General features: G+C 55.6%; 1 protein-coding gene across 7 annotated transcripts in view; it reads right to left on the bottom strand.

Moving 5' to 3' along the window:
* Mta1 (metastasis associated 1) overlaps positions 1–20,091 on the bottom strand; it is a 51,079-nt gene extending 30,988 nt beyond the window's left edge. For all 7 annotated transcript variants that reach the window (XM_042669154.1, XM_042669155.1, XM_042669157.1 and 4 more), the window contains exons 1-2: positions 20,033–20,091; positions 2,754–2,821 (exon numbers count right to left, since the gene is read on the bottom strand). In XM_042669154.1, the coding sequence (XP_042525088.1) occupies positions 2,754–2,821; positions 20,033–20,060 (96 nt within the window). In that variant the 5' untranslated portion in view covers positions 20,061–20,091. The remainder of the gene's footprint in view (positions 1–2,753; positions 2,822–20,032) is intronic.
* Between the last annotated feature and the right edge of the window lie 4,149 nt (positions 20,092–24,240).

The following is a 24,240-nucleotide window of genomic DNA, read 5'->3' as shown; positions in this document are numbered from 1 at the left end:
CTCCAGCCATTAAACCAATTCTTTTTTTTTTTGTTGGTCATGGGACTTGAACTCTGGGCCTGAGCACTGTCCCTCAGCTCTTCAGCGCAAGGTTAGTGCTCTACCACTTGAGCCACAGCACCACTTCCAGTTTTCTGGTGGTTAATTGGAGATAAGAATCTCACAGACTTAGCAGGGTGCCAGTAGCTCACGCCTGTAATCGTAGCTACTCAGGAGGCTGAGATCCGAGGATCATGGTTCAAAGCTAGCCTGGGCAGGAAAGTCCGTGAAAATCTTATCTTCAATAAAGCACCAGAAAACCGGAAGTGGCACGTAGCTTAAGTGGTAGAGCGCTAGCCTTGAGCTGAAGAGCTGAGGGACAGCACTCAGGCCCAGAGTTCAAGCCCCACAACCGACCAAAAACAAAGGAATCTCATAGACTTTCCTGCCTGGGCTGGCTTGGAACCCTGATTCTCCGATCTCAGCCTCCTGAGTAGCTAGCTGGGATGGTAGGTGTGAGCCTCCAGCATCCAGCTGTCCAACCATGAATGCCTCCCATCACTGGATTAGACAGCTGTACATATGGCTGCGGGCTCCCAGGCACTTCCCCCTTTCGTCCTGGCTCCCTGCCTTCACCTTTTTCACACTTTCTCGTTTGCCTAGCCTTCCAGACTCCTGCAAACTGGGCTCAGCAATCCCGAACAGTCCCCAACAGCCCCCTCTACACCTCTGCCCAGCTGCCTGGCAGGAAATGCCATCCAGCCACTGCCCAGGCTGGTCCGGCAGGGCCTGTGCCTGCTGGCTGCGCTCAGCCTGCCTTTCCTGGGAACCTCGACCAAGGCCCGTTGCCACAGCCCGTCCGGCCTTTGCCCGTGACCTGCCTTTGCTCTAAAAGCACTTCAGACACGCCCGCCCCCCACGTCCGAGGGTGCCCCACTCCATAGGTCAGTCCTGTCTGCTGGCAGGGCTCTGGACTCTCAAAAGTTGCACCACGTGGGTGCCAGACCTGTTCCCCCATCGGGTCCCGACTTCCTCAACTCTCATCCAGTTCCCTTCTGTGGGTGCTTGCTCGTGCTCCCGAGTACTGCCCCCCCCCGCCCACTGGCCAGACCTCCAGGACCGTGGGCTGTCCAGTGAAGGCACCATTCCTCCTACAGTTCATATATTCATTTTTTTTTTTTCTTTTTTGGTCAGTCGTGGGGCTTGAACTCTGGGCCTGAGTGCTGTCCCTGAGCTTTTCTTGTTGAAGGCTAGAGTTCTATTACTTGAGCCACAGCTCCACTTGCAGCTTTTTGGTGGTTAACTGGAGATAAGAGTCTCACAGATTTTCCTGCCTGGGTTAGCTTTGAACCGCAATCCTCAGATCTCAGTCTCCTGAGGAGCTAGGATGACAGCTCATGTATTAATCTTTCACTATAAAAACGCTCTCAGGCCGGGCGCTGGTGGCTCACGCCTGTAATCCTAGGTACTCAGGAGGCTGAGATCTGAGGATCGCGGTTCAAAGCCAGCCCAGGCAGGAGAGACCATGAGACTCCTATCTCCAATAAACCACCAGAAAACCAGAAGTGGCGCTATAGCTCAAGTGGTAGAGTGCTTGCCTTGAGCTGAAGAGCTGAGGGACAGCGCCCAGGCCCAGAGTTCAAGCCCCACAACCGACAAAAAAAAAACAAAAAAAAAACACAACGCTCTCAGGTATCTCAACTTTCTGTGTATGTGTAAGTACAGGGCTTGCACTCGGGGTTTGGGTGCTGTCTGTCCCTGAGCTTTTTTTGCTCAAGGCTGGTACCCTATCACTTGAGCCACAGCTCCACTTTCAGCTTTTTTGCTTGTAAACTGTAGTTAAGAGTCTCATGGACTTTCCTGCCCAGGCTGGCTTAGAACCATGATCCTCAGATCTCAGCCTTCTGAGTAGCTGGGTTTACAGGCGTGAGCCACCAGCACCTGTCCTGTCTTGCTATTTTAGGAGTCAGACAAAAGAACAGAAGGAAAAGCTCTGTGCTTCGCAGCAGGCCCCATCTGGAAGTCCCTCTGGCCACTGTCTGCTCGACTCGGGATCGCTCATCTGTGAAGCCCTGCGGCTCTCAGGACAACCGTGCATCTGTGCTGCCCCTCCGCAAACACTCCAAGTCAGCCCTGCGCCCTAGGTCCAGGACAGCAGGCGGGCTCTGTCCAGCACTATGTCCATCACCCAACTGTGGGAGGAAGAGACCTGTCTGCGCACACCACCACCGGGACATCTCCAGCCAGAAGCCAGTCCTAGAGTCTGCAGGAGTCGGTGTTCCGCATCTCCTGAGGACTCTCTCCAGCCAGGCCCAGTGCCCCAACTCCCTCCAGGTTCTCCATCTTCCAGAAGGCTGTGGCCACGCCAAGCAGAGTGGAGCGGGCAAGTTGGGGCTTCCCCGTGGTGGCAGGCTCATTCCGCAGGAGGGCTCTTGGCTGACAGACATAAATGTGTCTCTGGACCCAGGCTCCCAGCAGGCCCAGGGGAGCCCAGAAGTGACTGAGGAGGTGGGCAGCAGGGGCCCAGCATGCACACACCCTCAAGGCCACCGCAGGCCTCCGGGAAGCCCTAAGGCTGCAGGAGCAGCTGGGAGCCACCTCCCACAGGGCCTTCTGAGGCCGTGCGCTGGTCTTCGGTCATCCAACCAGAACTTCTGAGACCAGGGACCATCGACCGCTTATGCCATCGAAAGTCCTGCATCTAGGTAGCCCAGAAGCCCAGGAAGACTGCCGGCCCTGGCCTCCACCCCTCCTCCTCCCAGGTAGAGTGCTACCTTGTTGAGTTCCTCGATCCTTCGGATCAGGTACGGGTTGCTGGAGGAGTTCTCGAAGTAGACATAGTCTGCAAACAGACAGAGTGAGCGTCACCTGTGTCACTAGCCCAGAACTTGTCACCCTCCCCCTTCCCATACAAAACCTGTGGCAGATCAGCCCTTGTCCTGGCTCCGCTCCCCAGGGAAAGAGGCAGCAAGAATCCCACATCAGGGCTGGGAAGGTGGCTCAGTGGTAGAGCGTTTTGCCTAGTATGAATGAAGCCCTGGATTCAATTCCACAGCACCACATAACAGAACAGGCCGGAACTGGCACTGCGGCTTAAGTGATAGAATGCTAGCCTCGAGCAAAAGCAGCCCAGGAACAGCACCCAGGATGTGAGTTCAAGCCCCAGGACTGGCAAAAAACAAAAACAAAAAAACACAACAGGTGGGTGCCAGTGGCTCACACCTGTCATCCTAGCTACTAAGGAGGCAGATCTGTGAGACTCTTATCACTAATGAACCACCAGAAAAACTAAGTGGCACTGTGGTTCAAGGTGGTAGAGCACTAGGCTTGATCAAAAGAGCTCAGGGAGGGCTGGGAAGGTGACTCAGTAGTAGAGCGCTTGCCTTGCATGCATGAGGCCCTGGGTTCGATTCCTCAGTACCACATAAGCAAAAAGAAAAAAGCCGAAAGTGGAGCTGGGGCTCAAGTGGTAGAGCGCTAGCCTTGAGCTGAAGAGCTGAGGGACAGCGCCCAGGCCCAGAGTTCAGGCGCCACAACCGGATCAAAAAAAAAAAAAAAGAGCTCAGGGACAGCACCCAGGCCTTGAATTCAAGCCTCACAACCAACCCCTCCCCCTCAAAAAAAAAATCTTACGACTTTCCTGCCTGGCTGGCTTCAAACTCCAATCATCATATCTCAGCCTCTAAGTAGTTAGGATTATCGTTGTGAGCCATGAAGAATCTGGTCTTAAACTGAGGCCTGCAGATATACTCCATGAAAACACACCACTCTGAATTATTCACCCACAATAGGTTAATTTCACCATGTGTATTGTATCTTAGTAAAACTGTTTATCTAGGTGCCAACAGTTTACACCTGTAATCCTAACTGCTTAAAGGCCAGACAGGGGAACAGTACACCACCCTCACCAAAGGCTGGCTGCGGGGGCATGAGCCTATTTTACTGGCACACAGGAAGCATTAAATGGGCAGACAGAGGCCTGGGGGTCTTTCTGGGCCAAAAGCAGGGCCTTATCTCAAAACAGAGCAAAGCCAGGCTCTGGTGGCTCACGCCTGTAATCCTTGCTACTCAGGAGGCCAAGATCTGAGGATGGTGAGGTTCAAAGCCAGCCTGGGCAGGAAAGTCTATGAGACTCTTGGCTCCTTCAATTAACCACTAAAAAGCTGGAAGTGGAGCTATGGCAAATGTCAGAGCATCAGCCTCGAGCAAAAAACAAAACCAAAAAAAAAAAAAAAAGAAAGAAAGCAGCTCTGAGACAGCACCCAGACCCCAAGTTCAAGGTCCCAAGATTGGCCAAAAAAACAAAACAACAACAAAAATACCCCCACAAATGAACAGTGTGGCAAGTTGAAGGCATCGCTCAGCGGTAGGTGTACCTAGCAAGCAGGAGACCCTGGGCCCAAACCTAAGCACCTTAAACCTCTCCAAAAGAGAAAACTCCTCACAAAACCTTTGTCAAGTGTCTCAGGCTGGGTGTAGTGACATGCTTGTAGCTGCGGCTAGTCAAGAGGTAGAAGCAAGAGAATCATGAGTTCAAGGCCAACCAGGCAAAGACAACAAGGAAACTCAAAAACAGAGACAACTGGAAAGGGGGGCAGTCATAGGTAAGTGGTAGGGTGCTTGAAGCCCAGGGTTCAATAACTAGCATCCGTCAATTCAACAAGCTTTCCTTTCCTTCTTACAACACAATCAGGGCAAATTAAGCCCAGACCCCAACTACTCCCACTTGCCAAAAATTGGGATAAAACCAAATGTCAGTGGCGCTGTGGTTCAAGTGGTAGAGCACTTGCCTTAAGGTGGAAGAGCTCAGGGACAGCGCCCAGGCCTAGAGTTCAAGTCCCAGGACCAGCCAAAAACAAAACAAACATGTACAGTGAATGGACAACAAGACCCCAGCCCCCGAGGCCTCCTGAACGGCAGAGGGAGTGGCGGGTACTTGCCGGGACGGAGATCCACTCACAGCTCTGACCTGGGGCCAGGACTACACGCACCACCCAACCGTAACCAGAGCGCGCACCACTTCACATACAGTTCACTTTGCTTTCAGTTCAGTGCATAGGCACTAACACAAAGTTCCAAAACTGTCATTGACAAATCAAAATACACTAACTACAACTTAAAAATGCAATTCCAAGCCAGCCAGTGGCTCAAGTGGTAGAGCGCTAGCCTTGAGCTGAAGAGCTTAGGGACAGCGCCCAGGCCCAAAGTTCAAGGCCCATGACTGACAAAAAAATAAAAATCCACAGAGAAGACTGGAACTGTTGGGGGCTCTGAAGAGAGTGGCCGTGAGTGCCTGGTCCCCTTCCCGGTGCCAGTACGGTGGCACGGTGGCAGCCGACTGCCAGCCAGGCTCGTCCACACCTTGTGCAGGGGGGGGGGGAGGAGCCGGAGGCCCTGGGAACCCCGAGGCCTCGTCCATACCGGGGGCCGTGTGGTAGCGTCCTCACCTCTGGAGGGCCATGACCAAGCCCCACCAAGCAGGGTCCCACCTCCCCCGAAGAGGCCGGAGCCCCGTCCTGGGCTGTGCCTGGCCAGCACCACACGTGCTTCCACTGTTTGGAGCCCCATGGGTCCTTCTAGGAAAGCACTGAGCCCGGGGTGGGCTTGGCCAGTAGAGGTCGCTGTACTGCTGGAGCTGCAGCGTGAGCCCGGAGCCCAGCCCGGGCTCAGGCGGCCTGGGAACAGAGCTGGCTTTGTGTTTTACCTCTCCTCAGTCAGAACCTTGCAATTGCAGTGGCTGCCAAAGCCACCTTACGGCAGCACACATGCAGCACTGGCGCTGCGCTGCCTTGGGTTCTAGCAAGCTCTTCAGGGTGCGTTACGCACGTGGACCAAAACCTACTTCCACAGTTGGCCAGCTCCAAATCTGCTTTGGTCCCAAGGCTCAGCATGGCCACGGCCACTGAGCCGAGGCCCTCACTTGCCAGTCAGCACCTCAACTCCCCAAACAGATGCGGACCTGGGTGCTGTGAAGCGCTGTGCCCAGAACCAGCTCGGTGAGCCCTCAGCCCACGCTTTCCACCAAGCACCTGAGGGTGAACAGCTGACGCTGGCCCTCACTCAGCCCCTCCAACGCCCAAGGCCCGGTGCCACCGCAGCCACAGCAGCCTGCCGGAGGCCAGCGCTCCAGTCAGAGGTCTGCAGTGTGCCGGGAGCTCAGCAGACGCCCCGCACTGCCCTCTCCTGCTCTTCACCTGCCATGGGGTCACTGTCGCTGGACACAAGTCTTTGGCTGCCCCTTGGCTAATCAACAACTTTGTATTCTCATTTTTATCTCATATTTTTCTGAAGAATTTGTGCTATGGTGAGAAGCTCCCCCCGAAACGTTCCAACGTCTCTGACCATTATCTTTCCTTGAGTCAGGAATGTCACCTCTCATGGCCTTCAAATCCCGACACCCTGAGCGGAGCACCATGGCTCAGGCCTGTAATCCTAGCTATTCAGGAGGCTGAGATCTGAGGACTAAGGTTCAGAGCCTGGCAGATAAACCCAAGATACATAATCTTTTTTTTTGGTTGGTCATGGGGCCTGAACTCTGGGCCTGGGCACTGTCCTTCAGCTCTTCAGCTCAAGGCGAGCGCTCTACCACTTGAGCTACAGCGCCACTTCCGGTTTTCTGGTGGTTTATTGGAGATAGGAGTCTCACAGTCTTTCCTGCCCAGGCTGGCTTTGAACCGTGATCCTCAGATCTCAGCCTCCAGAGTAGCTAGGATTACAGGCGAGAGCCACCAGCGCCCGGCTCTTACAAAATTTTTGGCTCAGGCCAGCCTCGAACCACAAACCTTTCCCTAGTAGCTAGGATTACAGATTCCCACCTTGATTCCTTACAAGTCAGATGCCCGATACCCACGAGGTCCCCCACCTCGGACTGCGCAGTTGTGGGTATGGAGACCCACGCGTCACCAGAGACAGCTCCGTGGCACACTGAGCAAGGGCCAGCCACTGGTAGCTTAGCAGCAGCCGTGGGACATCTGCACCGGCGTGTGAGTGGCTTTCACATGAGTGGCGTGTGAGTGGCTTTCACAGGCCGCCAGGCACTCCTCCTCCGGCTGCACTCGTGCATGTAAAGCTGCACGGGTCCTCAGCGCCTGAGTCACGTGGGGCACGCGCAGTGCCATCTCCCAGCTAGGAGGCCTCCCCCTCCCCCAACCCACCTGGATCCCACCAGTTCACTTGTTTTGTAGAAATCAACAATTCTATACTCTTTTTTTTTAATTTTTGCCAGTCCTGGGGCTTGAACTCAGGGCCTGGGCACTGACCGAGCTGCTTTTTGCTCAAGGCTAGCACTCTACCACTTGAACCACAGCACCACTTCTGGCTTTTTCGGTGTATGTGGAACTGAGGAATCGAACCCAGGGCTTCATGCATGCTAGGCAAGCGCTCCACCACTAAGCCACATTCCTGGACCCAATTCTATACTTTATAAGGGAAGCCAAGAACTAGGACAGGCTCCAAAACTATGAAAAGATGAGTACCATATGATTCAAACGCCACTGTACGGTTACCACCATCAAGGACAACAGGGCAGCACGCACAGATCGGTGCAGGGCATACAGTCAGCAAGCAGGAGCACTGAGAGGAGGCAAAATGATGCTTTTTTTCTCCATTCTGCAGTTTGAACTCAGGGCTTTTCTTGTGCTTGCCAGGCTGGCACAAGGCCTCCAGCCATTTTCCGTGGGCTATTTTTAGGACAGAGTGGCTCCCTACCCCAGCACATGTATGAGCTGCGATCCACCTCCACAGTAGCTCCCATCACCGGGCCATGTACTCAATGTACAGCCCTCCCTCTGTGGAGAAGGAGCTTTTCTGCCCAGTTTGGTCAGCTCTATGGAGTAGCTATGGTTACAGCCATCAGCAAAGGACATAGGAGCAGCTTGGGCAAATTCATTTTTCTGACAAAGGTACCAAGATAATTTAATGGGGAAAAAAGTTTTCTTTTAAAGGTGGAGGGGCTGGGAAGGTGCCTCACATGCATGAGAGCCTGGGTTTGATTCCTTAGCACCACATAAGCAGAAAAAGCTGGAAGTGGCACTGCAGCAAGTACTGATGGCTCATGCCTGTAATCCTAGCCCTTTAAAAGGCTAAGATCTGAGGATTATGGTTTGAAGCCAGCCCTGCCAGGAAACTAGGTAAGACTCTTATTTCCAATAAACTACTCAAAAAAGCCAGAAGTGAGTGGCGCTGTGGCTCAAGCCTTAGAATGCCTGGCCTTGAGCAAAAAGAAACTCAGGGAAAGCACCCACAAACCCCAGGACTGGAAAAATAAATAAATAAGGTAATGAAAAGCTAGGCACCAGTGGCTCATGCCTGTGATCCTAGCTACTCAGAAGGCTGAGATCTGAGCATCAGAGTTCAATGCAGAATGGGTAAGACAGTCTGTGAAACTCTCATGTCCAATTAACCAAACAGCCAAAAGTAGAGCTGTAGCTCAAGAGGCACAGCACTAGCCGTGAGTACAAAAGTTCGTGGTCAGATAGAGGCCAGGCCCTGAGTTCAGGCCCAGGACCAGTACATATACAAAAAAAATTACAAACGACTTTAAGCCCTTGTATGCAGATGCAGACAGAGCTCACACCCACTCCCCCCGAGTGTGCTGCTGACGGAGGCCCTGTGCAGGGGGAAGCTGCTGGACAAGGCTGTCCTTGGGGTGCCGGCCTGAGGAGGAAAGAAGCCCAGGCTGAGCCCTTCTCTACACAGTGAAAGCCTCTAATGTAGTCTTGTCTCTCTCAACACCTCAAGAAGACAGTGGAAGCCAGGAGCTGGTGGCTCCTAGCTACTCAGGAGGCTGAGATCTGAGGATGGTGGTTCAAAGACCTGGGCAGGAATGTCCAGGAGACTCTTATCTCCAATAAACCATCAGAAAACCAGAAGAAGCGCAGTGGCTCAAGTGGCAGAGCACTAGCCTTGAGCTGAAGAGCTGAGGGACAGCGCCCAGAGGGGGTTAAGGTAAGGAAACACACTGAAAGCTACCAAACACAGGGAGGCAGTGGGGGCTCAGGAGAGATGCGAGAGCTGAGCTGCTGACTTACATGCACAGTGCACAATTTATATACACTGAAAAAAACAGATGAGAGCAAAGCGAAACGCGGCTACACCACCAGCTATGCCACTGTTGTGGGGCAAACAGAAAGTGCATGTGACGTGTGTAAACATGTCTGAGCACAGAACAACCAACCTGCTGGACCTGCTTTAAGAAAGGCAGAGGCTGGGAAGACGGCCCCATGGTGGAGTGCTCGCCTAGCATGCATGAACCTTGGGTTTGATGCCTCAGCACCACATACACAGAAAAAGTCAGAGTGGCACTGTGGTTCAAGTGGTAGAGGGCTAGCCTTGAGCAAAAGAAGCTCAGGGACAGTGCCCAGGCCCTGAGTTCAAACCCCAGGACAGGCAAAAAAAAAAAAGGAAGATGGACAGGGTGAGTTTGATTACTGTATGCATGTATGTACAGAACTGGGCACTTGAACCCCATTGTATAAGTAGCATATATGTACTCATAAAAAACTGAAAAATCGAAATAAATAAGTGCAGGGGTGCCACACCACCTCCTGCAGAGTCCGCGTGAGAGATCGCATTAGACAAAGAGCTTCAAGGAAGCATGCCTGCAGGAAGGGAGTGTTGGTTCAAGGCTTCCCATACACTTGGCTGCACCTTTATAGCCCTACCTTTATTTTTACTATATTCTTTTTGGCTGTACATTCGTTGCCTTTCTTTTCTTTTCTTTTTGTCGGTCGTGGGGTCCGAACTCTGGGCCTGGGTGCTGTCTCTCAGCTCTTCAGCTGTAGACTAGCGCTCTACCACTTGAGCCTCAGCCCCACTTCCTGCTTTTACTGCTTATGTGGTGCCGAGGAATCGAACCGAGGGCCTCATGCAGGCAAGGCAAGCACTCTACCACTGAGCCACCTTCCCAGCCCCATCGTTGCCTTTATTTTCGTTTTGGCTATTTTTTTATTGATTCGTGAACAGAGCATGTTTTATCTTTCCAGTCCAATAGAGACGGCTTCTCTAAATAAAGACTAGGATCAAAGATTAGATGTGGGCAAGGCCCCAATCAATCTATCCTCTGATGTGACGCTGCCTCCAGAAGCTCCTGCAACTTCACACGCAGTTTTGCAGCTCACATATAGTAAACATAGAAACTTAGATGAACCATTGCCTTATACAAGAGCTTATAAAGATGAAAATAGATGGATTAATGTAAAAGAAAAAAGGGTATTTTGGAACTCATTAGATTTTATGCAAAGATTAGGTAGATCTAGATCATTATGGTGTTTAATATTAAAACAACAATAAGATAGTTTAAAATAACAATTAGAAATTTATGTGAACAAATATTGGGATTAAAATCATAGGAAACGGAGAATGCCTGACTCAACCTGGAAGTGGATTTTAGGATGGTTTCAAAGGGACTTTAAAATATATGGAAAAAATAAAAAGAGTGAAGTATAAGTACAGCCCTGTCTTAGGTTTGTTAATTATTAAACATAAAAAGGCTGAATAGATGACACATTCTATTAAACTATATGCTAGACTTGTCTCGCACCACTTAGCTCAAATAGTTGGTGGGATAGTCATCAGTTTCCATATAACCCATCAATGCTTTGCTTTTCTTAAAAATTGATTACATGCTTAAATAAACAAAGAATCTATGTCACAATCACACACTGTATAAAAATGTTAATTCTCCTCAATGAAGATACACTCAGATGCAACTCTTTTGAGTCTGTGTCTGTTTGTCACTTCGCCGACTCCTTGCCCATCTATCCCGAGGTCCCTGTCTCATTGGTCCCAGTGCTCCGGCCGAGCTGGTCCGTTGCACAGGGGCTAGGAAACTGGCTCAGTGGTAGAGTGCTTGCCTTGCATGCATGAGGTCCTGGGTTCGATTCCTCAGTACCACATAAGCAGAAAGAGCGGGAAGTGGCGCTGTGGCTTTTGACAGCGCATTAGCTTTGAGCTGAAGAGCTGAGGGACAGCGCCCAGGCCCAGAGTTCAGGCCCCACAACACACAGACACACATACATACATACACACACACACACACACACACACACACATAAATAAATAACTGCAATCCAATCTGGGCACCAGTGGTTCACGACTGTAATCCCAGCTACTCAAGAGGTTGAGATCTGAGGATCACGGTTCAAAGCCAGCCTGGTCAGTTAAAGTCTGTAAGACTCTTATCTCCAAAAACAAACAACAAAAAAAAGACTCTTATCTCTAATAAACCACCAGAAAACCAGAAGTGGCACTGTGGCTCAAGTGGTAGAACACTCACCTTGAACTGAAGAGCTGAGGGACAGTGTCCAGGCCAAGTCCAAGCCCCATGACCAAAGGAAAAAAAGCTCAGGGACAGTGCTCAGGCCTTGAGTTCAAGCCCACAACTAACAACAACAACAACAAAAAAAGATAAAGTGTTTTTGTTTTTTTTGGGGGGGGGGTCCGGTAGTGGGGCCTGAACTCTGGGCCTGGGCGCTGTCCCTCAGTTCTTCAAGCACTCTACCACTTGAGCCACAGCGTCACTTCTGGCTTTTTTCTTTTTGCTTATGTGGTGCTGAGGAATCGAACCCAGGGCCTCATGCATGCAAGGCAAGCGCTCTACCACTGAGCCACCTTCCCAGCCCCAAGATAAAGTTTTTCTGACCTGGGGTAGGGGTGTGTGTGTGTGTGTTCTGACCTGGGGTGTGTGTGTGTGTGCGCGCGCGCGCGCGCATGTGTGTGTGTGTGTGTGTGTGTGAAGTTCCTGGGACTCCAACTCAAGACCTTGGTGCTGCATTCTACCACTTGAGCCACAGCTCCACATGCAGCTTTTTGGTAGTTAATTGGAGATTAAAGTCTTTTGGACTTTCTTGGCTGAGCTGCTTTTAACTGCAATCCCCAGATCTCAATCTCAATAGCCAGGATTACAGACGTGAGCCACCACTGACCCACCGACACGCTGTCAAGGCAGATTTCTTAGGCACATAAAATATGTATTTTCAGGAAAGAGCAAGGGAAGTGGTAGCACTGGCCAAAAGAAATGTACTCCTTATTTGACTTATGTAACCGTAACTCCTCTGTACATTACCTTTGTAATAACAATAAGAAATGCAAAATAAGTAAATAAATATATGTATTTCCCCCCAGGCTTCTGAAAGAAGTCTGAAATCCAAAATTAATACAAGTTCTTGGTGCTGGAAGTGATAGACCCCTAGCCTGGCATATAAAACTCTTAGTTGAATCTATAGAAAATAAATAAATAACCCACTACCCAGTAACAAAACTCTCTCATGACAAGCAATTAGAAAAACAAATAACCCAATTTTTAAAACCATTATTTGGCCAGGTGCTGGTAGCTCACACCTGTAATCCTAGCTACTGAGGCTGAGATTTGAGGATTGCGGTTCAAAGCCAGCCCAGGCAAGAAATGAGAAGTGGCACTGTGGCTCAAGTGGTAAAGGGCTAGCCTTGAGCTGAAGAGCTGAGGAACAGTGCCCACAACGGACCAAAAAAAACCTAGCTTGGAAGTAGAGCTGTGGCTCAAGTGGAAGAGCGTTAGCCTTGAGGAACAAAGCTCAGGGACAGAGCCTAGGGTCTGGCTTCAAGCCCCAGAACCAGCACCGAGAGAGAGAGAGAGAGAGAGAGAGAGAGAGAGAGAGAGAGAGAGAGAGAGAGAGAGAGAGAGACACGGATGGACGGACGGACAGAGGGAGGGAGGGAGGGAGGGAGGGAAAGGAAGGGAAAGGAAGGGAAAGGAAGGAAAAGGAAAGGAAGAAAGAGGGGGGAGAGAAGGGGAGAGGGAGGGGCTGGGAAGGTGGCTCAGTGGTAGAGTGCTTGCCTTGCAAGCATGAGGCCCTGGGTTTGATTCCTCAGCAACACATAAGCAGAAAAAGCCGGAAGTGGCGCTGTGGCTCAAGTGGTAGAGCGCTAGCCTTGAGCTGAAGAGCTGAGGGACAGCGCCCAGGCCCAGAGTTCAGGCCCCACGACTGACCAAAAAAAAAAAAAAAAAAGAAAGAAAAGAAAAGAGAAGAAAGACAGACTTGGGCAGCCACTCCATCAAAGACCCATGGTAGGTAAACTGTAAAACATGAAAAGATGCAGACCCACGACCATCAGGAAAATGCAAATTGTACCTTTGAGACCCACAGGAGAATGCTGTGCAAAAGCAGAGCTAGTACCAGGGGCTGATCACCACAGTACAACTGTCACCCCAGCTGGGGCCGGGGGGCTGTAGCCAAGGATGCACCAGGCAAAAAGCAAGACCCACCGGGTGCAGGTGGCTCACACCTGTAATCCTACCTATTCTGGAGGCTGAGGTCTGAGGATTACGGTTCAAAGCCAGCCCAGGCTCAAGTCCATGAGATTCCTAATTCCAATTAACCACCAAAAACCCATGGAGCTGTGTCTCAAGTGACAGAGAGTCAGCCTTGAGAAAAACAAGCTTAGGAACAGCTCTGAGGCCCTGAGTTCAAGTCTCAGAACTGGTACACAGGCAAAGCTATAGCAGTAGGCTAGCCATTCAATCTGCAAGCACACACCTGGGTACCTTTTCTTATCCAGGAGAACTAAAAACCTAATGTCCATCTTTTTTTAAAACCTAGAATCACCAAGCCTGGAAATGACCAGTGTGTCCATGAACTGGTGAATAAAGCGTGACGGCGTGCATGCAATGGACCACCACTGAGCAAGAAAACTGGCCAAACCTCCACACAGGGCAGTGCTCATGTGTACCAAGCTCCATGAAGATGTGAGCTCAAAGAACAGTTCCAAGCCGGGCGCCAGCGGCTCCTAGCTACTCAGGAAGCTGACATATGAGGATTGCAATTCAAAGCCAGCCTGGGCAGGAAAATCAGTGAGACTCTATCTTGAATGAAATACCAAAAAGCCATAAGTAGAACTGTTGCTCAACATGGCAGACTGCTAGCTTTGAACAACAAAGCTCGGGGCACAAGCCTCAGGACAGACGGATGGATGGATGGATGGGTGGGCGCCTGCGCGCACGACCCTGCACGTACACGTACACGCACGCGCACACACACGCACACACGCGAGCGCACGCACGCACGCACACACACACACACACAAACTAGTCAATAAAATTAGAAGAAAGGGTGGGAGAATGGCTCAGTGGCAGAATGCCTGCCTAGCATGCATGAAGCCCTGGGTTCCATTCCTCAGCACCACATACACAGAAAGAGCTGGAAGTAGCGCTGTGGCTCAAGTGGTAGAGCGCTATCCTTGAGCAAAAGAAGCCCAGAGACAGCGCCCAGGCCCTCAGTTCAAGCCCCAGGACTGGCAAAAATAAAATAAATTACAAGATCCACCTCACACACAAGGACTGGCTGTATGCAAAATACCCTTCAAGACACCTGACTGAGTTACACGGTAACACACAGGCGTGTCCACACAGGCTACGCCAGCTGTGACGTGACAGGGGACATGCGTGAGGTCCCCTCCAGCCTGGGCATGGCACTTTTAACCTAGTCTCGTGTTCGTGTACAAAGGCCCCTCTAACCTCGCTCCTTGTTTGCCAGCACCCGATTCAGGCCCATGGCCCCCAAACGGGGACCACAGACAGCCTTGTACTCAGGACGCCAGACAGCCCCTGGGTCTTGTGCCCACGTGGGACTCCTGTGAAAAGAGAGGTCACCCACAAAAAGTGCAGAGTGCCTCAGGCACGGAGCTCAACACGGGACAGAGCCCTCGTGCAAGGAGCACACCCGAGCAACTCGGTGCGCTGTCTGCAGCCTGTGAGCAGGGCCACGGGATCTGGCGTGTCACAAAGGACGCACGTGCACGTGCGTCTGTGTGTGGCATGCATTCCCAGGATCACACACCTGCAGACCCCCGGCAGCCCCTCCAGGCCCTGCCCCAGGTGCGCTGCTGACCGCCAGGTGTGCTGTGGACAGGCAGGAGCACTGGTCTAGGGGTATAATCCAGACAAACAGCCAGACCCACGCAGTCATGCTTCCGCTCCCGCCCAGGGGTCCTGTGCGCCACCTGCCAGATCTGGACATTCCTCAAAGCCTAGACCCAGCCCAACACTATGGGGCACCGTTATCTCCCCCCTCCTAGTCCACCTCCACCAAGGTCCCTGCCAAGCCCCACAGACCTCTCAGCCTCTACTCTATGTACCCAGAGGTGCTGGGAACACTGTGGTGCCCCTGGAGGGCAGACAGCCCTAGTGAGCCACCCACAGTCCCCACACAAGTCCAGGGAAGGATAGAGAATAGACTCTACCTGGTTCTACAGAACACTCTGTCCTGGGGATTGAACTCAGGGCCTGGGTGCTGTTCCTGAGCTTTTCTTGTTGAAGGCTGGAGTTCTATTATTTGAGCCATAGCTTCACTTCCAGTTTTTTGGTGGTTTACTGGAGATAAGAGTCTCACCGACTTTCCTGCCTGGCCTGGCTTTGAACTGCGATCCTCAGCTGTCAGCCTCCTGAGTAGCTAGGATTACAGGCGTGAGCCACTGGCGCCCAGCCCGAGACCCTGAGATTTGACAGCACGGCCTCGTCTCTGGTGTGGACCTTCACCTGTGAACACACACCTACCAGTAGTGCCCAGATGAAGGCCCTCACCCAGAGCCTGAGAGACCTTGGGCCTCACCACAAACAGCCGCCTCAGGTGGACAGTGTGGTTCAGAGGGATGCAGGGTGGCAGCAGGAGGAAGCCAGCTCACCAGCCCTCTAAGGCAGCATGGACACCCACGCCCTGGGCAGCTGAGCCGCTCTAAGCCAAGCGCAGAGCCGGCAGATCGGATTTGCCTATCTGGAGGATCATGTCCCACCCCACTCGCTGCCCACGTGCAGGGAGGGGGCACCACAGGACCAGGCCTGCAAGAGCAGGAGGCCCCCAGGGAAGATACCAGCCCGGCCCAAAGCCTGTGGGCCTGGGCCCCAGACGCTCACCGACACACAGCACACCCAGCCGCGGGGCGGGGCTCAGTCCAGAAGGGGTGGAGAGACAGCACCTCACAGACCAGCAGCCACACAGCCAGGGCCTCTCCAGGCATCCCCAGCACTCACATGGCTGGGCAGCTAGAAACAGCCTGGGGCAGAGAGCGGGACCCACGTCCACCTCAAGCTGGACGTACCCCAGTATCTGTGAGACCAAGGGACAGCCCGGAGACCAGTTCACCGCAGGCCATCCTGCCCAGCAGGACCGCTTGGGGTCATCCCAGAGCAGTGGTGGCCAAGAACCTGCACACAGCGGGTGAGCAAGGCTCCCCAGGGCCAGGGGCATGAGCAGCTGCCTTGCACCATTTATCCCAACTTCCCTAAATAGGCCTTCTTTATTATTATTAATCTGGGAGCTTAGGCCAAATTTTTCTCTCAGAACAATATGCAAAATTGGAAGCAGGCACCAAATCTGCAGAAATCGGACCCAGGGCACCTGAAGCTCACAGAGGCGGCAATGGACACCCACCCGACAGTCCCGCCAAGGACTGACACCCACCCACCTGAGGACCCACAACCGCCCGACAGTTCCCTCCAAGGCAGGCTTGCTCGCAGCAGGCTGCAGGCCTCGCACTCAGACTCACACATGAAGGCAAGAGTCACAGCTCCAGTCTACCAGGGGAGAGAACTGGGCAGAGCCTGGGAACCTGGGTCCCTTCTGGGCAGTCAGTGCACGGAGACCTTAGACATCAAGACGCTGACCATGGCCACCCCGGCTCACAACATGGCACCATCTCTACAAGGCTGCAATTTCACAGCAATGGCTTCGTGCAAGTTTCCATTAAAAAATAAAACACTCGGGACTGGGAAGCTGGCTCAGTGGTGGAGCGCTTGCCTTGCATGCATGAGGCCCTGGGTTCGATTCCTCAGCACCACATAAGCAGAAAAAGCTGGAAGTAGCTCTGTGGCTCACGTGGTAGAGCTTGCCTTGAGCTGAGGGACAGCACCCAGGCCCAGAGTTCAGGCCCCACGACTGGACCCCCCCCAAAAAAAATCCTGGGGTGATGCTGCCCTTCAGTGGTAAAGCACCTGCCTACTCCCCCCTGATGGAGAATTCAACTCCCAACGCTAGAAACAATAAGTTAACTAAAAACAGTAAAGCAAAAGAAAACAAGAACACAGGGAGTTAACATCTAGACACTGGTGCCGGGCAGGACAGCTTGGGGAGAGGAGGCATCACAGTGGCTGCAGGCCACGTGTTGTGCTTCTGGGTTTTGTTTTTGTCATCTCCGGCAACTACCTTAAAACCCAAAAACAAAAAGCAAAGCAAAAGAATGAGGGTCATGCCTGTCATCCCAGCCACTCAGGAGGCTGAGATCTGAGGATCGCGGTTCAAAGCCAGCCCAGGCAGGAGAGACCGTGAGACTCTTATCTCCAATAAATCATCAGAAAACTGGAAGTGACACTGTGGCTCTAGCCTTGAGTTGAGGGACAGCGCCCAGGCCCAGAGTTCAAGCCTCACGACCAAAAAAAAAAAAAGAGGGTAACTTGCAGTAAAAGAAAGAAGTCCAGGGGCTGGGAAGGTGGCTCAGTGGTAGAGCGCTTACCCTGCATGCCTGAGGTCCTGGGTCCTCAGCACCACATAAGCAAAAAGACAAAAGTCGGAAGTGGCGCTGTGGCTCAAGTGGTAGAGCACTAGCCTTGAGCTGAAGAGCTGAGGGACAGCGCCCAGGCCCAGAGTTCAGGCCCCATGACCGGACCCAAAAAAAAAAAAAAAGAAAGAAGTCCAGAGCAAACGGTGACTAGTCTTTCAACTTAAAAAAAGAACCCCCCCCCCACACACACACACACACAAGCAGCCCAGAGGTGAGGCAGCCATGAGCGCTCCTCTTCTGTTTTGAAATGCCACCCACAGTTTATACTAGCCTGGTGAAGCAGTGGTCTGCTCCAGGGCTCGGCGCCACAGCTGGTCCAGATGTGCTTGCTCTCGGCACGAACAGCCTCCAACTGCAAAGCCCTGCAACCCTGGCCCTGCTTCCAACCTCACTCACAGATGCCGACAGAGGCCTCAGTCCATGCCAGCCCACTTCCCAGGGAAGAAGCAGGCCATGTTCCCTCCTGGGATGACCACTTCGTCCAGCCAGTCAGCTGGCACACACCATGGCCATGGCACCTTCGCCCTGCCCAGCCCAGCAGGAGCTCAGGACAGCTGCCAGGCGGGGAGTGCAGCACCCAGACACGGCACGGCCACAGACCCTGCTCGGGACATATGTGGAATCAGGCCCGGGTGTCCCTCTGGAATTCAGACCTGACTGGGCATCCTGTCCTTTGTTTGCTACATGTGTCCCTCAACACAGAGGTCCGAGAGGTCCCGCTGGCCACTCCCCCGGGCCGGGGCAGGCTGCCCAGATGGCCAAACCTCAGGCAACAGCCGACAGAACAAGAGGCCTGCTCAGAATGGCATGGATCCCTCTCCATCTTGTGGAGAGTTGCAAATCCAGCAGCCAAGACCTGGACCACCATGACCACCAGGCCCTGCTGGGACACACAAGATGGCACCCACAGGCCACGCCAGACAGCGGGGACCCCGCGGATTTCTCTCTACAGGGTCATGATGATTGAGCAATGTCCGAGGTGCAGGGACCCCCTCCCCCATTTCTGTCAGCACCACCCACACAGCCCGGGTACGGCAGCCAGGCTCTGCAGGGCAGGGACCATGACCTGACCCTGTTCCTCAACGGGTGCCTCCACTGCCACTGTTACGTGGGGTCCAGCCGCAGACTCCCGTGGAGCCCCAGGCTCAGCCTGCACACCAGGGCCTGGACAGACGGTCAGTGAGGCCCATGGAGAAGCACTGAGATAAATTCCCATTCACACCAGGGGAAACTGAGGCACAGAAAGGTCCTAGGATGGCCAGGCCAGCAACAAGTTCACAGGCAGATAGGTCTGAAGGCCAAGAAAATAGTTCATACAACCCAGGAGAACCTAGCTGGGCATCCAGGGTGGTGTCTGGCAGTGGTAGGGGCAAGGGTTCCCAGTGGGGTCTGCCTGGAAACCTAACCACAGCACCCTCCTCAGGCCGGGGAGCGGCCTGGCGCCAGGGGCTGTCAGCAGTGCCCGGGGGAGCTCTGCCGTGAGCCTCCCCGCGGAGCCATTCATTCATTCCAGCACACAGCAGCCCCGACCAGAAACCACAGCAGGAGACAACTCAGACCCAAAAGTGCAGGGCAGAGAAGGGAGGTAAGAGACCAGGACAATAGGGGCTCTTCGCAGATGGAGAACCTTCCAGAATGCGGGAGCTGGAGGCCCTGGGTAAGAAGCTACTGGGTCAGCAGGGGCCATGGGCCTCACTGTGAGGCAGGAAGGGCTCGGCACTGCCCACAGCCCCAGGGGCCCAGCAGCGCCAGCAAGGCTGTCCAGGCCCCCAGGGGCTGGGCAGAGGACCCGGCGCGGCCCGGCCGCCTCGGGAGGGCTTCCCGGTGCTTCCGGGGGAGCTCCCGGGGCTCCGGCCTGCTCCCCACTCGCGCCCGGCACCCCAGGCCGCGCCAGGGGGGAGGGCCAGGCCGGGCCGCGCTCGTCCGCGCCCGGGGTGGAGGCAGGGGCGCGGGCCGCAGGGTGGGCCCCGCGGAGGGCAGGGCCGGCCGGGCACCGGCCGCCCGCGGGCCAGGGCCCAGGTCAGCCGGGCCGGGCGGGGCAGGGCCGGGCCGGGCAGGCGGCGCGGCGCGGGGCCTGGCCGCCGGGAGGCCCCGGGCCCTCCGCCGGGCCGGAGGGGCGGGCGGCGGCCAAAAGTTTGGGGTGACTCAAGCCTGCCCGGGACGAAGGCCCGGTGGGGCCGACCCCCGCCGCGGGCCTCCCGGGGCCGGATGCGGAGGGGCCCCGCGCGGAGGGGCCCGGGGCGGGCGCGGCCGCTCGGCCGGCCCCGCGCCCCCCGCCCCTCCGAGCCACGTGCTCGGGCCGGGGGCCCCGCGGCGCCCCGCCCGCGCCCGCCCGCGCCCCGGGCCCCCAACAGGTGGGAGGCCGCGCTCCGCCCGCGCCCGCCGGGCCCAGGGGCCATTTTGGGTGAGCGCGGGGTGGGGGGGCGGGAGAGATGGGGGCCGGGCGGGGCGGGGGCCGGGCGCGGGCGCGGGCGGCGGGCGCGGGCGGCGCGGCCCGCGCATAAAGGCCGTGGCGGGGCCTTACCTCCGACCCTGTACATGTTGGCGGCCATGTCCGGGCCGGCGGCGGGGCCGCGGGCGGGCGGGCGGGCGCGGGCCGCGGCGGGCGGGCGCGGGCCGGGGCGGGGGCGGGCGCGGGGGCGCCGGCGGGCGGTTTAAAGGGGCCGCGCTGCTCCGCCGCCGCCGCCGCCGCCGCCGCCTCCGAGGCCGCGCAGGGACGGGAGGGCCGCGCGCGGGCGGGAGAGGAAGAGGAGGAGCGGCCGCGGGCGGCGGGGAGGGGCCTCGGGCGCCGCCGCCCACCGCGCGGGCCGTTACCCGACCCCGCGCGCCCGCGCCCGCGGCCTGGGCCTCGGCCTCCGCGGGGGCCTGCCCGCGTGGGCCCGCCGCCCTCCCCGCACATCCTCCCCGCGTGGGCCCGCCGCCCTCCCCCGTGGGCCCGCTCCCCTCCCCGCGTAGACCCGCTCCCCTCCCCGCACATCCTCCCCGCGTGGGCCCGCCGCCCTCCCCCGTGGGCCCGCTCCCCTCCCCGCGTAGACCCGCTCCCCTCCCCGCACATCCTCCCCGCGTGGGCCCGCCGCCCTCCCCCGTGGGCCCGCTGCCCTCCCCCGTGGGCCCGCTGCCCTCCCCGCGTGGGCCCGCTGCCCTCCCCGCAATCCTCCCCGCGTGGGCCCGCTGCCCTCCCCCGTGGGCCCGCTGCCCTCCCCGTACATCCTCCCCGCGTGGGCCCGCTCCCCTCCCCCGTGGGCCCGCTGCCCTCCCCGCACATCCTCCCCGCGTGGGCCCGCCGCCCTCCCCCGTGGGCCCGCTGCCCTCCCCGCACATCCTCCCCGCGTGGCCCACTGCCCTCCCCCGTGGGCCCGCTCCCCTCCCCCACGTGGGCCCGCTGCCCTCCCCGCGTGGGCCCACTGCCCTCCCCGCGTGGCCCACTGCCCTCCCCCGTGGGCCCGCTCCCCTCCCCCACGTGGGCCCGCTGCCCTCCCCGGACACCCTCCTCCCGTGGAGCTGCCCCATCCCTAGGTGGCCCGTCCTGCTCACCCCTGTTGGAGTGGGCCCTCCCCACTCCCTGGTCAGACCTCTGTGGACTCCTCCCGCCCTCCCAGGTGACCCTCCGAGCTCCACCTACCTGGAGAGAGCAGGCCTGTGGGTCCAGCCTTGGACTGCAGGCCCCTGCCCCTGCCTCCCTTCCCAGATCACCCTTTCCACCCAACAGATAGCCTGTGTGTGTGCCCTCATCTGCAGCTGTGATCATCCCTAGACACCCTCTCTCCCTGAACGGACAAGACCTCCCTGGGCCCTGGCCTGGTGAGAAGACCAAGGTGGCCAGGCACTGGTGGCTCACACCTGTCATCCCAGCTACTCAGGAGGCTGAGATCTGAGGATCACAGTTCAAAGCCAGCCCAGGCAGGAAAGTTCATGAGACTCTTATCTCCAATGAACCACCAGAGAACCAGAAGTGGTGCTGTGGCTCAAGTAGTAGAGCACTCGCCTTGAGCTGAAGAGCTGAGGGACAGCGCTCAGGCCCAGAGTTCAAGCCCTATGACCAACCAAAAAAATAAGATGACCAAGGAGAAGAGGGCCTTAGCTCAGAACGTTCTCTCCCACGGGTCCCAGGACCCCACAAGCCTCTGACCAGAACCAACAGGGATCCAGAGCTGGGCAGGCAGTGTCTCTGTGAAGAGGGGCACCTCCCCTTCCTCTGGCACCAACGGGGATTTATGGAGATTTGTTTGCTTTTGTGCTCATTTGAAGTCTGTGGTGGAGCGCTTGCCCAGCATGCATGAAGCCCTGGGTTCCCTTCCTCAGTACCACATACATAGAAAAAGCCAGAAGTGGCACTGTAGCTCAAATGGTAGAGTGCTAGCCTTGACCAAGAGAGGCTCAGAGACAGTGCTGTGTGTGTGTGTGTGTGTGTGTGTGTGTGTAAGGTGTTGGCTCCTGCCTTTAATCCTAGCTACTCTGGAAGCTGAGATCTGAGGATTGGTATTCAAAGCCATCCCAGGCAGGAAAGTCCATGAGACTCTTACCTCCAGATAATCAGCAAAAAGCTGGAAGTGGAGCTGTGCCTCAGGTGGTAGAGCATTAGCCTTGAGCTAAAAACTCAGGGGCAGCATCCAAGCCCTGAGTTCAAGCTCCAAGACAGTCACCAAAAGCAGAGAGCACTGGGTCACTGCAGGGTTTAGGCAGATAGGTGATCAGGGGCTCAGGACCCATGCACAGCACCGATGGTCCCTTCCAGACTCTGGCCAGTAAACCAGCTGGGTCCTGAGACCAAACATGGAGAATCCCAAGGAGGACCCAGACCATCACAGCATGAGGTGGGAAATGCTACTGGTTAGCAGATGGGAACTGGGAACTGGAGCTGCCCAAACTGCTGCCAGATGCAGGCCAGGGAAAGCAGAGGCCCTGGGAGGGCTGCGTGGTCAGTGAGTGCTTGCTTTCTATTGGATTGTCATAGGCAGGAAGTATTAGAAGTGGAAGCATAGAAAGCAGGTGGTGATATACTGCAGTCTCCCCAAATGGGTGGACACAGAGCTAGCCTTCGTGTGCAAATGTGGCATAACAGAATTTCTTCATCAATAACTAGGAATTGGCATGCCAGCATCTGCCTCCCTCCCGAGAGGACAGGCTCCAGCACAGCAGACTGTGTGACCACACGAGAACCATTCAGCCCCCGCTACTGAAGAGAGGCCCGCTGAGGAATGGCTGCCAGAACACAGATCTTCCTATCATCCAGGCTGACTTCTGAGGGGAACATCTAAATTCCAACCCAGTGCAGAGTGGCATTTACCTCAGAAGAGGTAGGAAGCTGGGTGCTGGTGGCTAATACTTGTCATTCTAGCCACTCGAGAGGTTAAATCTGAGGATCACAGTTCAAAGCCAGGAAAGTCCATGAGACTTATCTCCAATTAACCACTAAACAGCCAGAGGTAGGGCTGTGGCTCGAGTGGTAGAGTCCAGCTTTGAGCAGGAAAAGCTAGCAGGCAGTGATGAGGCCCCAAGTTCAAGGCCCAGGAGCGGCGCGCGCACACACGCACACACACACACACACACACACACACACACACACACACGAGGCAAGTACCTAGCACTGGCAGGTGGACCACTCTGCTTTCTCTACAGACTATGAAGAAGGTAGACTGACAACATCACCTGACCTTAATCTGGCTCCAAGGCAAGCAGAAGCTCTCAGGCAGTGGTAAAAGGGACTAAGAATTTGTCCATTTGGTAGCAGAGCAAAAGACATCAGGAGAGAGTGCTGCTGCTGATGCAGAGCAGGCTCAGGAAGTGGCACGGTGACACCATTTGGCTCCCCTAACATCGGTGGAAGGAAGGGCACAGGGCAGGTGGAGACCCAGCAGGGAAGAGAACCCACGGGAAAGACACTGCCGCGGGAGTGCTGCGCTTCAAAGAGCACAGGCCTAAGCTAGGAGCTCAGAGGCACGTGAACAGCACAGCACAAAGGAGGCTGGCGCCTGGCATCCTAGCCACTCTGGAGGCTGGGATCTGAGGATCGTGGTTCAAAACCAGAAAACTGGAAGTAGGGCTGTGGCTCAAGTGGTACAGTGCTAGCCTTCAGTGAAAAAGCTCAGAGGGACAGTGCCCAGCACCTGAGTTCAAGCCCCAGGACACACACCACACCACACACACAGCACCAGGAGAGAATTAAGAGCTGTAGGAAGTCACAGGCAGCAAGAGAAAGATTCTTGAATTACTAAAGGGAGAAAGGCCATTTCAGGGTAGGACAAGTATAAAGCAAGTAAACTGACTCATTCAACTGTTATTTTCCTGAACCCCTGCTTCGTGCCACAAACCGCTGTGGACGGGCAAGTTAAAGGAACAAGGCTCTGGCAAGTTTACCGCCCAGCAGGAGAGATGAACAGTGCAGGATGTCATGAGGTGTTGAGTGCCTTCCAAAAGCAAGAACAAGGGCGCAGCCACCATGCTGAGGGGCCCTGCTTATCTGGGGAGGGCAGGGCAGGAGGCAGAGGCGAGCTATACTCTGAGGCTGCCACCCAGGGGCCAGGGGTCAGTTGGCAGGCCCAGCTCCCCTGCGCAGGACCTTGTTGGGCCGTGGGTATTTTGGCTTTACCTCTGGAGGCTGGGATCACCTGAGCTGTGTTTCCAGGGATCCTGGGGCTGCCGTGTGGTGAGGGAGGCTGCCCAGCACAAGGCTGGGGGCATAGGACCACAGAGAGTACTCACAGGCTTCAGGAATGTCTCCAAAATGACAGC

Source organism: Dipodomys spectabilis, unplaced genomic scaffold (assembly GCF_019054845.1).
Source record: "Dipodomys spectabilis isolate Male_0828 unplaced genomic scaffold, ASM1905484v1 ptg000486l, whole genome shotgun sequence".
Classification (NCBI taxonomy): Eukaryota; Metazoa; Chordata; class Mammalia; order Rodentia; family Heteromyidae; genus Dipodomys; species Dipodomys spectabilis.
This window is presented reverse-complemented; position numbering and strand designations above follow the sequence as displayed.